The 14723-nt window shown below is 38.7% G+C and overlaps 2 protein-coding genes across 2 annotated transcripts in view; both read left to right on the plus strand.

Annotated features, from left to right (window-relative positions):
• Positions 1-14723, plus strand: part of FAT3 (FAT atypical cadherin 3) — a 687549-nt gene that overhangs the window by 566182 nt on the left and 106644 nt on the right. Inside the window, exon 7 of the mRNA XM_050759265.1 lies at positions 857-996. Within this exon, the coding sequence (XP_050615222.1) occupies positions 857-996 (140 nt within the window). The remainder of the gene's footprint in view (positions 1-856; positions 997-14723) is intronic.
• The window catches only part of CEP295 (centrosomal protein 295), a 1096927-nt gene that overhangs the window by 171503 nt on the left and 910701 nt on the right, over positions 1-14723 (plus strand). The window lies entirely within an intron of this gene.

Here is a 14723-nt window from a genome sequence, read left to right on the forward strand (position 1 = left end):
TTGCCAGAGGTGGAAACATCAGCAGTGATTTCAACAACGGCAATATTGTCTTAAGCACATCACTCACAGACTGTGAGTTACATGTGGCCAGGGGGTTGAGGGGAAAGTAAAGTTTTCTAAACTTTCATGTAAATTGTTTTGTAATTTGGTGTCATATAAGCTGATGTTTTCTTCTACTTCTTTCCCAATTTTATTTTGTGACTCTCCCTAGGCTTTCTGCCTTTTTAGGAGAAAAATAATTTACACTACCAAGATGGCAACATAAGTATTTCTATAAATATCCCAGCTCGCAGATATAGAATTTTTAATATGAAAATTTTTTTGCTTTTTTTTTTTACTGTTTAGAATTCATAATTTTATTTCTGACATTTAATTAAGGGAATCTGAATTCTAGCAGCCAAATGTTTACCATCAATCCTGGAATAGATTTTAAATGTGTACTCATTCTATTAATAATAATTGGACTATTTATTTACTTAGAATTTAATCTACTTTGGAAAAAACAAAAAGATCTACAAATTTCTAATGGTGAAGCCACAGGAGGTTAAAGGGCCTTTAGGTTTCTAAATATTTAATGGGGTCAGTTTATGCTTCACTACTCTAACATTTACTGCTGAGGTTTTTCTTTGCAATACATTCCTTTTTTGTGACATTTGTTATGCATTGTAGAGGCTGTGTTTTGAACTATGAATCAAGTTAGAAATAAAGAGGTCCCATTTAAGATGTACAAAATTGAGCCATAGGGATGCCTATCAAAAAAATATTTCTGTATAAGAGCTCCCTTTAAAGATATATGATATAATACATGTAATAAGTTCTCAGATTTGCTAATTTCATGTTTCTGTGAAATCATCAGGGGGGAATTTTGACAGCGCTTTTGACGCAGAGAAGGGTGTTGGGACAATTGTCATCGCAAAACCTTTGGACGCAGAGCAGAGGTCCATCTATAATATGAGTGTGGAAGTCACTGATGGGACAAATGTTGCTGTCACTCAGGTGAGATGTTAAATTACTGAATAGCAGGAATGCTGAAATAGCTGCCAAAGTCAGGGGTGCAAGCAATGAAAAAAAAAAATGTAATGGAAGTAGTAAATTATGTCCATGGTTTTCTAGTGTTTACAAAAACCATTTTCAAGAACAATTAAGAAAAGGGATTCTGTAGATGATATCATAGGACTTAGCTGCCGCTTTCAAGAAGTTGTGATTGATCATGCATGGAAAAGTGATGCGTGTTTGTTTCCTGATCATCTACTGTAGATTTTTCTGTTTGACAATAAAGTCAACTTTCCTTGAATTTACAAAGAGGAGGACATCTATTTTACTTGAGTTAACACACCATGTTATTCTTTACCTCTTCATTTTTTTTTTTTTTTTTAGTCACAGAAAGTTATAGCTAAAGAATACCTAAGAGTCCAAATTCATTTATAGACTTAGATAAGGTAAGTAGTGTATCCAAGGTCATGCAGCCTTAGTAAAGAAAAAGGACTGGGATCTAGGTGTCCTGATTCTCTTCTGCCATTCTAGCCTCTTTATCCTTGCTGTTTGTATAGTAGAACCCCTTGGTTGTGGTGAGAGGTTAAAAACACCAGTGGCTGGACCCCAGCCACAGAAATCCTATGTGATTCTGATATGCAGCCAGGGTCAAGGACCACTCCTCATACTTTGCAACCTGAGCACATGTGAAAGGGCATTGAGAGCAGGAGGAAAAGAAAATCTTTGGACTTCTCATGTGGCTCAGTACATCTTTCTGAGACTAGCACAGTGTTACATATAAATATGAGGCAGACTTGTACTAAATATGAGAAGATTTTGTTGTCTTATTTTTTAGCACCAGAGACCTAGGCCAGTTATGGCAGAGAGCTGGCACATATGCATATGCTGAAACCCCTCTCTTAGTCCCTGCTGAGCTCTGAGGTTCCTCTAACCCCAGAAGGCATCACTAATTCATCAAGGCCCATTTTTCTGCTGAGCCCAGATGTGTCCTTAGAATCTTTCTGAACACAATGCTTCAGGTAGTGAAGTTGAAATTTTTGCCAACCCTGAAGCAAGCGTTGATTCATCTTAAATATGATGTAAGCATTTGCAACTATGTTGTTTTAAAAAGAAGAAAGGATGAATATTTCATGTGTTTGCCTAGCCAGCTGCCTCTTAGTTTGAGACTATTTGAAAAATATAATGAAACTCTTTCCTTTGAATCTGTTTATAATCAAAGAATGGTAGAATTTGTAGAAAACAATAGGGTTCATTTTAGTACAACTCCTTTACTTTTCATTTGAATAAACTAAAACCTTAGAGAGGAGAAGTGACTTGCACATAATACAGCAGCCAGTGTGAAACAATTTCTGATCCTCCAACCGGCATCCTTTCCCAGTAACTAGGATGATCATATGACCCTGTTTGCCTTAAAGAGTCCCATTTATGTCTGTGGCATTGGCATAATTATTCTCCTTCCCTTAACTGACTATTCATAGTTGTTATATAAAAGTAATATATTGTTCATTGATCAGCAAAATGAAATGCAAAGAATGTAGAATGTAACAATAAACCAAAATTAGTTTTCTAAAATATGAAATTCAGTAAATACAGCCACAGAAATCCTATGTGATTCTGACATGCAGCCAGGGTCAAGGACCCCATTAACTCTCAAAATTGCCCCATTTGGGACGATAAATTATATAGTCACCCTATCAAAAACCATGCTGTTCCAGGGTATTTTCAAGGCTAAAATATAGACACATGGAAAGAACCCATGGCTGGGGTGTTATGAGAACCACACAGTCCAAAAGCACGCCCCCAAAGACTAATACAAAACAACCCACCTGCTGTATTGCTGTCTTAAGTGTTAATCCATTTTAAATGGGAATTGAAGTTTTAAAAATTAGCCTTGTCTTAGCATATTCAACCTTGACTTTTTAGTGCCACTTAAAAACATAAGACATATTTGAGTAAAATATAAATAAAGCATGAAACCATATTCATTTCCAGACTTTTCTCCAGAGTTTCATACCAGTTGAATTAAATGGTATTCAGTGTGCCCAGAATACCATTATGGATATTTTAAAAATTGAATATTTTTAGAACAAGTGAATGAATAGTAGATACATATTCAGCAGAGTCTACGCAGCAGATATGCTGGATCTCCAAAGCACAAAACTAATTCATGTTAACAACAACAAAAATTATCAATGATACTTTTACTTTAGAATTTTATTAGAACCAGATGAGAAGTCATTTAACAGCATTTGTTCCACAAATATCTTTAGAGTTCTTACCATGAGCTAGGAGCAGTTCTAGATGCTAAGTACTAAGGTCACAGTGATTCAGAGTTTTAAATCCAGGTGACTGACATGTGCTCATTTTTTTCAAGTTAATATGGAAACATGTATTACGAAACTTTGAACGTACACACCGTTTGAGTCCTGTTTTTGTTTATTTTGTTTCTGACTAGTATACAGTTAGGCTTATCTCCAGGGCTGTCTAGAAGGAGTTAGAGAATTAGGTGAACTTTGAGGCACCTTTTGGTAGGGCCAAGATAAGGAAGTTAATAAAGGATGCCAAGAGATTTTCTTGTCAAAAGCGTTCAAGTCACTCTGTGTCTCCAGAGTCATGACCTTTGTACGAAGTGGGAACTAAGAGTTTCCAAAGTACATACCTGTATGTCATTGGTATTACCATCAGGAAGTCATTACTCTGTCTACTGAGCTATCTTAGGGCCTGACCACCTCACCAGCCCCTGCCAATCCAGGCCTCTCTCGTATTTACCACAGCTTTCCCGGCGGTGGTGGTAGGAGTGCTTCTCTGAATTAGTCAGCACCCTCCATGTCAAGAACACTTTTACAAAAGGATGTTTTGGGAAATAAAAGGCATTCCAGATTTCTTTTAGAAACCATGAAAGCATGTTCCCATGCATGACCCTGGGCAACTTAATGATTCTACCATCAAACAGATAACCTTCACCATATAACTAAATAAATGTCCTGTAGCCCCAAAACACCTGTTCAGTTCTCCTGCGGGAACTTTTCTCTGCTTTGTTCATTTGGAATCATAAAACATGATATGACAGGGCTTCAAGTCATCCATAAACAACATGTTGAACTTGGCTTCACAAATGTCAAATAAATCAGATCCTCAGTGATTCTGTGTCCACATGAAAACCCTTCCTTCACCTTCAGTTTTGTCCTATTCTCCCAACTCTCACAGGATTCTTGTGCCTCAGAGCTACAATATCTAATGATAAACATCCTTTTCTTTACTGAGATTCCTTAGTGTGAGCACAAAACATAAGAAGGTCCTGTGGGTTTTAGGCTGAAAAGATTCCAGTGAACTAAACGTAAGAATACAGCATCCCAACATTGACAAAAACCTCCTAGCAAGATGGACAAGGGCCTCTGCATAAACTAGTTCTTTATTTTGTAGGGGATATTATTATGCTTTTTGTAATACAATGTTAGTATTTGGCAACATGGGCTTTGTAGCAGGTAATTTTGCATCCCAATCTCCACTCTGCCACAAAACAGATGAGTCACCTCAAGCAAGTCACCTAACTTCTCTGCACCCTGGTCTTCTTGTTTGGAGGTGCCAATACCTACAACATGGGAGTTGCTATGAGGATTACATGAGTTTATGCATGCAGAGTATCAGCATGAGGTCTAAATGTAGTAAGAATTCAGTTAATAGTAGCTACTGCTGCTATTGTTATTATTCCTATCACCTGTTAGTTTCTCTGAGGCACACATGGGATTTACCTCAGATGAAGTGCCTCAGATGAAGTGGAAGATCCGGTGGCGGCATCCCCGTCCTTTAGTGAGGGCTATTCTGGATACTTTCTGACTTGTTCTGGGGTGGAAAGTGCAAGACAGTGCCTTAAGGCACCCTCAGTGCACATGAGGTAGAACTTGTCAAGGGCTCTGTGGCCACACCAGGCCAAAGGTATCTTAGTGGGCTTTTCCCAGTTCCTCATGTGCCATGCCAGGATGGCTGCCTTTGGTGGCTCTGTAATAGTCTTCTCTTTGCCTAAAATCAACTGACATTTTTTAGTGCTCACTGTGTCCTGAGAATTATCCCAAGTTTTAAAAGCTTATTCATTCTCTACACTACTAATGTTGTGGAATGATAGCAGATAGTGCATGAACTGGCACCGGAATTAGCAATTTCCTGGACCGAAGAATGACTAATGTTCACTGGAGTGATTTTAAACCAGCACCCTGATGCCTTCTTATCCAGACCCCTGCCCCACTTCAAATCCTGCTGTCTCTAACAAACCCGTGCAAATCAGGACCTAGTTATACAAACAACTTGAACCCTACAAAACAGTTTGCGTTCCTAAAAGGTCCTTGAAGCCCATGAACTTGTTAGTAAATTTTGGCATGTGTATGTTTTTCTAGAGAGAAAGTCCATAATTTTCATCAGATGTTCAAATGGGTATGTGATCTAAAAATGGTTAAGATAAACTAACTCCTTAACACTTTTTTTTTCAGCCAGTAACTCTAGTTGAAAATTTCAACATGCAGCCCCCAACACTCCCTGGGAAACATATGCACATACCTGGGGGAATCATTGTCCTCTGAAGGCTCCCCAGCTCTGTCACTGGGCTTGCCTGTTATCCATGGTGTTTCAAAGCACTATTGCTCTGGGTTAAGAAGGACTGTTTGTCCACCAAAGCCCTGGACAGCAAACGGGAAATTAACTCTCTTTGAGAATTTTTTTTTTTTTTAAAGGAAGAGTCTGTGGGAGAAAGGGGTACTACCAGTACTAAACATTACAGAAGTGTTCCTCGTGTTAATGTCTTAGAAGCCCAGGGATGAGTGAGGATGTCTGAAGGGTGTCTGGCACAGGGGAATGAAAATGTTGAAGGAATTGGTACTGTGTCTGGTTGGAAAAGAGTTGAGGAATCACAAGGAGCATTGGCTGTTATGAGCAGGGGAGGAATAGAGAGTATCCAGGTAGAAACAGAGGCCCATAAGGAGTGGGAATAACGAAATGCCTAGGAGGATGGGGTTATCATCCATCCAAACATAAAGTAGCACTACAAAGTCATTTTAAGAGGAATTCTACCCATGGTGCCCAGACTGTGGTCTTTACATACCACTTACCATGGAAAGGAGTCAGGATTCTGCATAGAAATGGATAATTGCAGGTTTGGAGCAGGAGCCTAGGGCATCTTTTCCTGACAGAAAAGCCTACTGGAATCATGGTAAAGCATGACAAGAGGAAACTCAAATGGATTTCCACTGATTAAAGATGGGATAATATGAATATCCAAAAGAATAATGGAATAATGACTATAACAGACTGAAACACATGAAATAGATTTAAAAACCCAAGTGTTTACATATATTTATCCTTAAAAACAAAATCATTTAACTCTTATAGTTACTCAGTGAAGCAGGTGGTATTTGTGGTAGGCAACAGGGCTCTCCTTCCTTCACTTCCCCAAGAAGATGTTCATGTTCTAATCTTTGGATTCATGAATATGTTATGTTACATGGCAAATGGGACTTTGCAGATATGATTAGGGTATAAATCTTAAGATACAGAGAGGATCCTGGAGTATCCCGGTAGGCCCGGTCGAATCACAAGAGCCCTTAAGCAGATAACTCTCCAGCTGGAGTCAGAAGAGAGGCAGCAGAAGGGGAAGTAAGAGATTCAAAATGTGAGAAGGACTTGAGACATCATTTCTAATTTGAATGTGAAAGCGGCAACATGGCAAGGAATTAACGCAGCCTTAAGGAGCTGAGAGAGACTCCCAGCAGACAGCCAGCAGGGAAACCAGAGACCTCCGTTCTACAACCACAAGGAACTATATTTGGTCAACAACCTGAATGAGCTTGGGGCAGTCATCCCCAGAGCGTGCAGAAAGGAACACATTCATGCCAACCCTTGAGTTCGGCCTTGAGTCCTCACCTACACAACTATGAGATAATCAGTGTTTTAAGCTTCTAAGTTTATGGTAACTTTTTTTTTTTTTTTTCCAGGACAGGGTCTCACTTTGTCGCCCTGGCTGAAGTGCAGTGGCACAATCACGGCTCACTGTAGCCTGGACTTCCTGGGCTCAAACGATCCTCCCACCTCAAGCCTTCCAAGTAGCTGACACTATAGGCATGCACCACCACACCCAGATAATTTTTGTATTTTTTTTAGAGGTGGGTTTTTGCCACATTGCCCAAGCTGGTCTTGAACTCTTGGGCTTTAGTGATCTGCCTGCCTCAGGCTCCCAAAGTGCTGGGATTATAGATAGGCATGAGGCACTGCACCCAGCCTATAGTACAAATAGAAAAATAACCTACTACTGTCATGCCCACTTTACAGATAAGGAAAGAGAGGCAAAGCAAGGTTAAATAACTTGAGTAGATCAGGGTTTATATCCAGGTTCCAGATCCTGCTCTCTTAACCACTACACAATGCTGTCTCTTAAAAGCAAGAGTAAATTTTTGATATCTGTTCTAATGCAGGAAAAGAAACTCACCTGGCCCTACTAATCATGAAGGAGACACTCTTAAGATGGCAGCTTGGGGAACGTGATGCCGCCTGTGGCTATCAGAATGTCTGATAGTCAGCCATTCAAAGAAGAGAGCAAAATACTTCAGCCTCCTTATAGCTCTCACTTCAACCCACTGAGCTTTTGGGCCCCAGAGACACACATTACCAAGGATGAGAAATTATGAATTTTAGCAACTTTCCCCATATATCTGTCAAACCAATCTGAGTTACTGCATCATCAGAGCAAGTTTAAATGAAACTAGAACATGGCTCTTTCAAAGAGTTAATGGATGAAAATACATAGTAATATAGGATACCTGGTATTTATATAATAATTATTGAAGTAATAAGGTTTTTTTTTTGGTTTTTTGTTTTTTTGAGACAGAGTCTCACTCTATCACCCAGGCTGGAGTACAGTGGCGCAATCTCGGCTCACTGCAACCTGCGCCTCCCAGGTTCAAGCAATTCTCCTGCCTCAGGCTCTGGAGTAGCTGGGACTACAGGCGCCCACCACCAAGCCCAGCTGACTTTGTATTTTTAGTAGAAATGGGATTTCCTCATGTTGGCCAGGCTGGTCTCGAACTCCTGATCTCAAGTGATCCACCCACCTTGGCCTTCCACAGAACCACCGCACCTGGCCATAAGGCTCATTCTTAAGCTTCTTTTCCCTGTAACTCTGGGATACTTAAATCAAGTGTTATCATTACACTCATTTCCAGTGAGAAATTGAGACACAGACTGCTCAGGTGGCCTGCCTAGGTGTACACAGGTAAAAAGATATAAACCTGCTTCTTCTCAAAATCATATACGAGTCCAGGAACATTTTCCTACACTTTTATATATATGAAATACACATTTTAACTCATTATTGAAATCATCTGGTATGATGAAAGGAGCACCAACTCAGAATTAGGCAACTCAAGTTGAAGTTAGCACTTAACCAATTGCTGTCTGTGTTACTACAGAAGGCAGCTCAGTCGTTCTGAGACTCAGTTTCTTCGGCATAATGAGGATAAAACTTTATATGCCTCATAAATTATAAGATGAAATAAGCTATTATGAGAAGATTCTTGGACTCTGTGATATGCTAGACACATACAGGCTTTATTAATGTTTATTTCTCACTTAAAATTAGCTGTAAAATATGTGTGTGGCTATTATTGTTATTATGAAAAAACGCAGAGACAGCCATGTCCAAATTATAATCTAAAAGTTACATTGATTTGATTCAGGGACTCATGTGATTTTGTGGTTTTTATGTTCTTCTTATTCAAGTAATCCTTTAAACTTATAAAGGTAGGAAGGCCAGGCACGGTGGCTCACACATGTAATTCCAACATTTTGGGAGGCTAAGGCAGGAGGATCACTTGAGGCCAGGAATTCAACACTAGCCTGAACAACACAATGAGAACTTGTTTCTGCAATAATAATAATAATAATAATTGTTTAATTAGCCAGGTGTGGTGGTCACATGCATACATAGTTTCAGCTACCCAGGGGGCTGAGGCAGAAGGATCACTTGAGCCCAAAGGTTCAAGGTCATAGTAAGCTATGATCATGCCCTGAGACCCTGTCTCTAAAAAAAATTAAAGGCCTGGGTACAGAGGTCATGCTTATAATCCCAACACTTTGGGAGGTCAAGGCAAGAGGATTGCTTGAGCCCAGGTGTTCAAGACCAGCCCAGAATTTACAAAAACTAAAAAAAACTAGACAGGCGTGGCACACGCCTATAAATCCCAGCTACTTGGACGGCAGGATGATCCCCTGAGCCTGGGAGGTCGAGGCTGCAGTGAGCCGTGATCACACCACTACACTCCAAAGACCCTGTCTCAAAAATTAATTAATTAAAATAAAATTTAAAAGATAGGAAAATCAACTTGTATCTGTATGCTCCACAGCCAAATTTGAGATTTAAAAATCTCTCTCTGATAATCTCCAAAGTTCTAAAGCCTCACAAAGGCAATTAATGAAATTGGCCAGTCTTTCTCCCAAAGGACTTGCACGTATTAGGGCTGGTAGGGCTGTGACCTGAATTCCTAAGGTTAGTCTTGACCTTCAGTGCTTTGAGGATTTCATTCCTCCTCTGTCATCTCTAACTGCTGTGTTTGGAGTTTCTAATTGGCCTACTTCCTTTAAAAGTAGGTGTTTACCTTGAAGATGTGGAGTTTGTTTTATGGCCTCCCTTCATCCTGAACCTACTTAAAAGTGGAGAAGAAACAAATCACTTTTGCTAAAGCTGCTCTATGATTCCCTAGAACAACAGACTCCCACAGGGCATCTCCCTCATCAGGGTTTTTCTTTCATCTCCTTTTCTGTCATCTGCCTCTTGGCAGTGAAAAAGGCAGTGGCTGGCTGGGTGCGATGGCTCACGCCTGTAATCCCAGCACTTTGGGAGGCCAAGGCGGGCGGATCACGAGGTCAGGAATTCGAGACCAGCTTGGCCAACATAGTGAAACCCCGTCTCTACTAAAAATACAAAAATTAGCCGGGGGTGGTGGAATGTATCAGTAGTCCCAGCTACTTGGGAGGCTGAGGTGAGAGAATCACTTGAACCTGGGAGGCAGAGGTTGCAGTGAGCCAAGACCATGCCACTACACTCCAGCCTGGGTGACAGAGCGAGACTCCATCTAAAAAAAAAAAAAAAAAAAGGCACTGGCCTACACTTCCCTTGTGTATTTAGATTAGGAAAATGCTGGAACAACTACAAATGTATACAGATAAAATAAGGCAGCAAGCCAAATCTTAAAATGTAAGACTTTCTTTTTTAATTTAAAAAAAAAAAAAAAACCCTACAGCAAGGTGTGGCAGCTCATGCCTGTAATCCCCACACTTTGGGAGGCCAAGGTGGAAGGATCACTTGAGGCCAGGAGTTTGAGACCAGCCTGGGTAACATAGTGAGAACTCATCTCTACAAAACAAAAAATTAGCCGGTCCTGGTGGTGCACTCCAATTGTCCCAGCTACTTGGGAGGCTGAGGTGTGAGTCTGAAACTACAGTGAGCCATGATTGTGCCACTGTGCTCCAGCCTAGGAGACAGAGGAAAGCCCTGTCTCATAAAATAATAATAATAAAATGTTACTGTGTATAATAGATCTGGGCTTGACAATTTATGAGGAGATCAATTTTTGAAAATAGATTCTAATTTTAAAGGGACCAGGGATTTTTATATTTAAAATAACCTCATATGAATTTTCCTGAAATGAGAATGGAATCAGTTATCTATTTTGTAAATTAGGATTTCTCTATAGCAAAGTACATAATATTTGTACACATTGTATGTATAAATGTTACGTGCATTTACTTTTAATGTGTGTGTAACTTAATGCACACGGAATTGATAGGATGAGGTGAATACAGAATTGGCTCTGTAATACCTGGGGTTGAGTCTGGCCTTGACATAGGGACTTCAGCCATATCTTTTAACTTCTCCAATTCTCATTTTCCCCACTGGTAAACCATAAAAAATAAAGTCTAGGAAATGAATGTGATACAGATTTATAAACTGTAAAACAAGTACAAGCTGATGTGATATTTCCACTTATACATTCAAAAACAAAACTTACAAGCTTGAGGAGAATACAAGGGGCTTCACCCTTGAAATCACAACTATAGAATGTTTTAAATAAGGTTTTGAAATGCCAGCAGAGGCAGAAGAGAATTTCAGTAATTTAGGACTTAATTGGTTCTAATAAAAGACAGCGCCTTCACCCTACAGCTCGCCCCATGGACACTTTATACCATGAGCCTTTGTGAAGCAGAGCTTGGCATCTACCCAGACTTAGCTTAGAAGAGCCTGCAAAACCCAAAGTGTTTGTGGTGGGCAGCATTGAAGCCAGCTCTGAAGAGACTTCCTATATTCGAGTTTCCTCCTGCTTTGATTTCATTGTATTTCTTTAGGCATTTCAATTACCATTTTGAATACAACATCTTTGAGAGTTACTTTGCTTTGTTTGTTAGTTCAGGAGCTCACAAATGGCCCCGACTGTGGGAAATAAAAAGTAAATGAGGAGAAGGAAGTCTTTTACAGAGAAACACTTGTTCTGACTGTAGATTAGGCTTAAGACAAAGCAAGCAAAAAGAGGCAAGCTTTTCAAGAGCACATCAACTTTGAAACTTCATGAAGGTCAGGGCAGGCTTGCTGGCCGGAAAGGCTTTTTCCTCCCATTAATATAACTGAACACAAATATTTTAGCATCTTGACTAAGTTAACTTGAACTTTCTGAATGAAAGAATTGGCATTCAAAGAATCTAGTATGGTTCTGCAAATACAGTGGAGATAAGAACAATACCCAAAACTTTACTGGCACACTTTTTAACCCTTTTTCTACCACAAACTACTACAGGGCAAACTTGTCCCATGTCCAGCTGACTCTGAATGGCAAGCTATCCTGGCACGGAGGTGGTAGCACCACCGCTTGTCTCTTCCTCAAAAAAGGCATATTTGTACCAAAGTGAGTGATAGTGCAGCCATTTATGCAGATAGCCATAATCTGGTTGCATTTATTTTTAAAAGTAAATAATGTTCTGAAATATAGCCAAACACTAGCATAATATTTAATGGAGAATAACTAGAGGATTTTTTCTGTTAGTCAGGAATCAGACAAGAGCATCACTATGTTCACTACTATTTACTGTCATGCTGTAATAGCCAATGCAATTAGACAAGATAAACCAGTTTGTGTCATAAAGAAAAAGGTAGAACTATCTCTGTTTGCATGTAGTATAATTGTATATCTGAAAAACTCAAAAGATTGAAAGGAAAAACTTCTATAAGTAATAGGAAAATTTATTAAAATAACAGGTTAAAAATTTAACATACAAAAATCAATATATTGGAAAAGAAGACTCTATTTAGGGTAGTACATATATAAACTTTAAAATGTGTTCAAAACCTATTTAAGGAAAACTAAATGTTCCTGGAAAGGTAAAACAGTAGATTGAACAAATGAAAAGACAAACCATATTCTTGGATAGGAAGACTACATTGGAAAGAAGTCAGTTTTCCTTTATTAACCTGTCCTTATAGCATAATTGCAATAAAAAATACTATCCAGTTTCTATCAGGTGCTATACAGGTTTATTAAGAAGAACAAGCAAGAATAGCCAGGAAAACCAAGAGAAAGAAGAAAAAGAGAGCCTGGCCTTTCCAAACATTAAAATGTACTATAAAGCCTCTATAATTAAGACATTTTGGTACTGATACATGAGAAGTCAGATAAACCAATGGAGCCAAATAGAAAAATCCAGAAATATGCTAACTGCATGTGTAAATATAGAGTACAATAAAGGTGGCTTCTCAAATCAGTGGGAAGTGATGGTCTTCTAAAGAGTAGCATTGAGATAAATGGAGAGCCATATGGAAAATAATCACAGTATGCCAGGAAAAATTCCAACTTGATTAGCGATGTAAATGAAAGAAAAGAAAACATGCAAATGCATGTTTTAAAATGAATGTGTCCATTTATAACCTGAAAGCTCAAAAAATATTCTAAACTATGAATTAACATCCAGAAATAATAAGGAAAAAGATTGATGTATTCACTTTTGCATGGCAAAAAAAAAAAAAACACCATAAGCAAAATAAATATACATGACAAAATTGAAAGCATATTTGCAATTTATATCACCAAACTTCCAAAAATAAAGAACGAGAGGCCGTCTAACCTGTAGAAGAATGAGATGAGATACAAATAATTTAACAGAAAAAGAAATGCAAATGGATCTTAACTATATGAAAAGTTTCTCCAACCTCACTCAAAAATAAGAGAAAGGTAAATTAAAACTATACTGAAATGCCATTTCTCATCTATCAGATTGGCAAAACATCTAGAAGTCTTACTACATATTATGTTGGCAAGGTTGTGGAAACAATCGTTCTTCTATATTATCATGGGAATGCAAAATGATAAAACCATTGGGCAGGGGAAATATGGAAACATATATAATAATAAAACTAAGCAGCTGTACTTTGATCCAACCATCCCAATTCTAGAACCCAAATATATGCTAGCAAAAAATATTTTTAAAATGGGCACGAGGCTCTTCCTTGCACACTCTTTCTTTTTTTTTTTTTTTTTTTTGAGACGGAGTCTCGCTCTGTCTCCCAGGCTGGAGTGCAGTGGCCAGATCTCAGCTCACTGCAAGCTCCGCCTCCCGGGTTCACGCCATTCTCCTGCCTCAGCCTCCCGAGTAGCTGGGACTACAGGCGCCCGCCACCTCGCCTGGCTAGTTTTTTGTATTTCTTAATAGAGACGGGGTTTCACCGTGTTAGCCAGGATGGTTTCGATCTCCTGACCTCGTGATCCGCCCGTCTCGGCCTCCCAAAGTGCTGGGATTACAGGCTTGAGCCACCGCGCCCGGCCCCTTGCACACTCTTTCTAAGAACAAGAATTGGAGATATCTTAAATGAACACCAGTAGAAAACTAGTTGAATTAACTGATTCGTCTACTCTCTGCAAGAGTATCTCTGTACTTCTGTGGCATTATCTTCAGGATATAATGCAGGGTTTCTCCACAGCAACACTACTGATATTTTGGGCCAGATAATTCTTTGTTGTGGGGGCTGTCCTGTGTGTTGTAGGATGTTTAGCAGCATCCCTGGCCTGTACCTACTGGATGTCAGTAACAGCCCTCCTCCAAGTGTGACAACCAAAAATGCCTCCAGACGCTATTGAATGCCCCCTGGAAGACAAAACCCTCCCCAGTTGAGAACTGATGTTAATGTTATGTTAACTGTAACTGTAATGTTAAATGAAATAGCATGGCAGGGAAGAGTGTATAAAGTATGTTTATACTAACAAAATGTTTGATGAGTAAACCATACATTTTTGTAAAGTTATCTGTAGGAGAAGGGAATAGAGTGTAGGGGGAAGGTATAGAAGCTGAACTGCTTTGAATATATTTTTTTTGAAAATTTGACTTTGGTACCTTTACATATAATATTAAATTAAATATTTAAAAAGCAAGTCTAAAATTTGAACACAAATACTATATATTCCTAGTTAGATGAATTCCTGGTTATTCTTGCTTGTTCTTCTTAAACCTGTATAGCACCTGATAGAAAGTAGATAGTATTTTTAATTGTAATTATGCTATAATAATTGCAATTATTTATCCAACTAGGAATAAATTATAACTTATTTTATTATTATAATTATTGTAATTATACATATATAATTATAAAAATAAAAAGAACTACAAAATGATATGAAAATTATTTTTAATGGTCATAATTATAATTATAA

Source organism: Macaca thibetana, chromosome 14, assembly GCF_024542745.1.
Source record: "Macaca thibetana thibetana isolate TM-01 chromosome 14, ASM2454274v1, whole genome shotgun sequence".
NCBI classification, from domain to species: Eukaryota; Metazoa; Chordata; class Mammalia; order Primates; family Cercopithecidae; genus Macaca; species Macaca thibetana.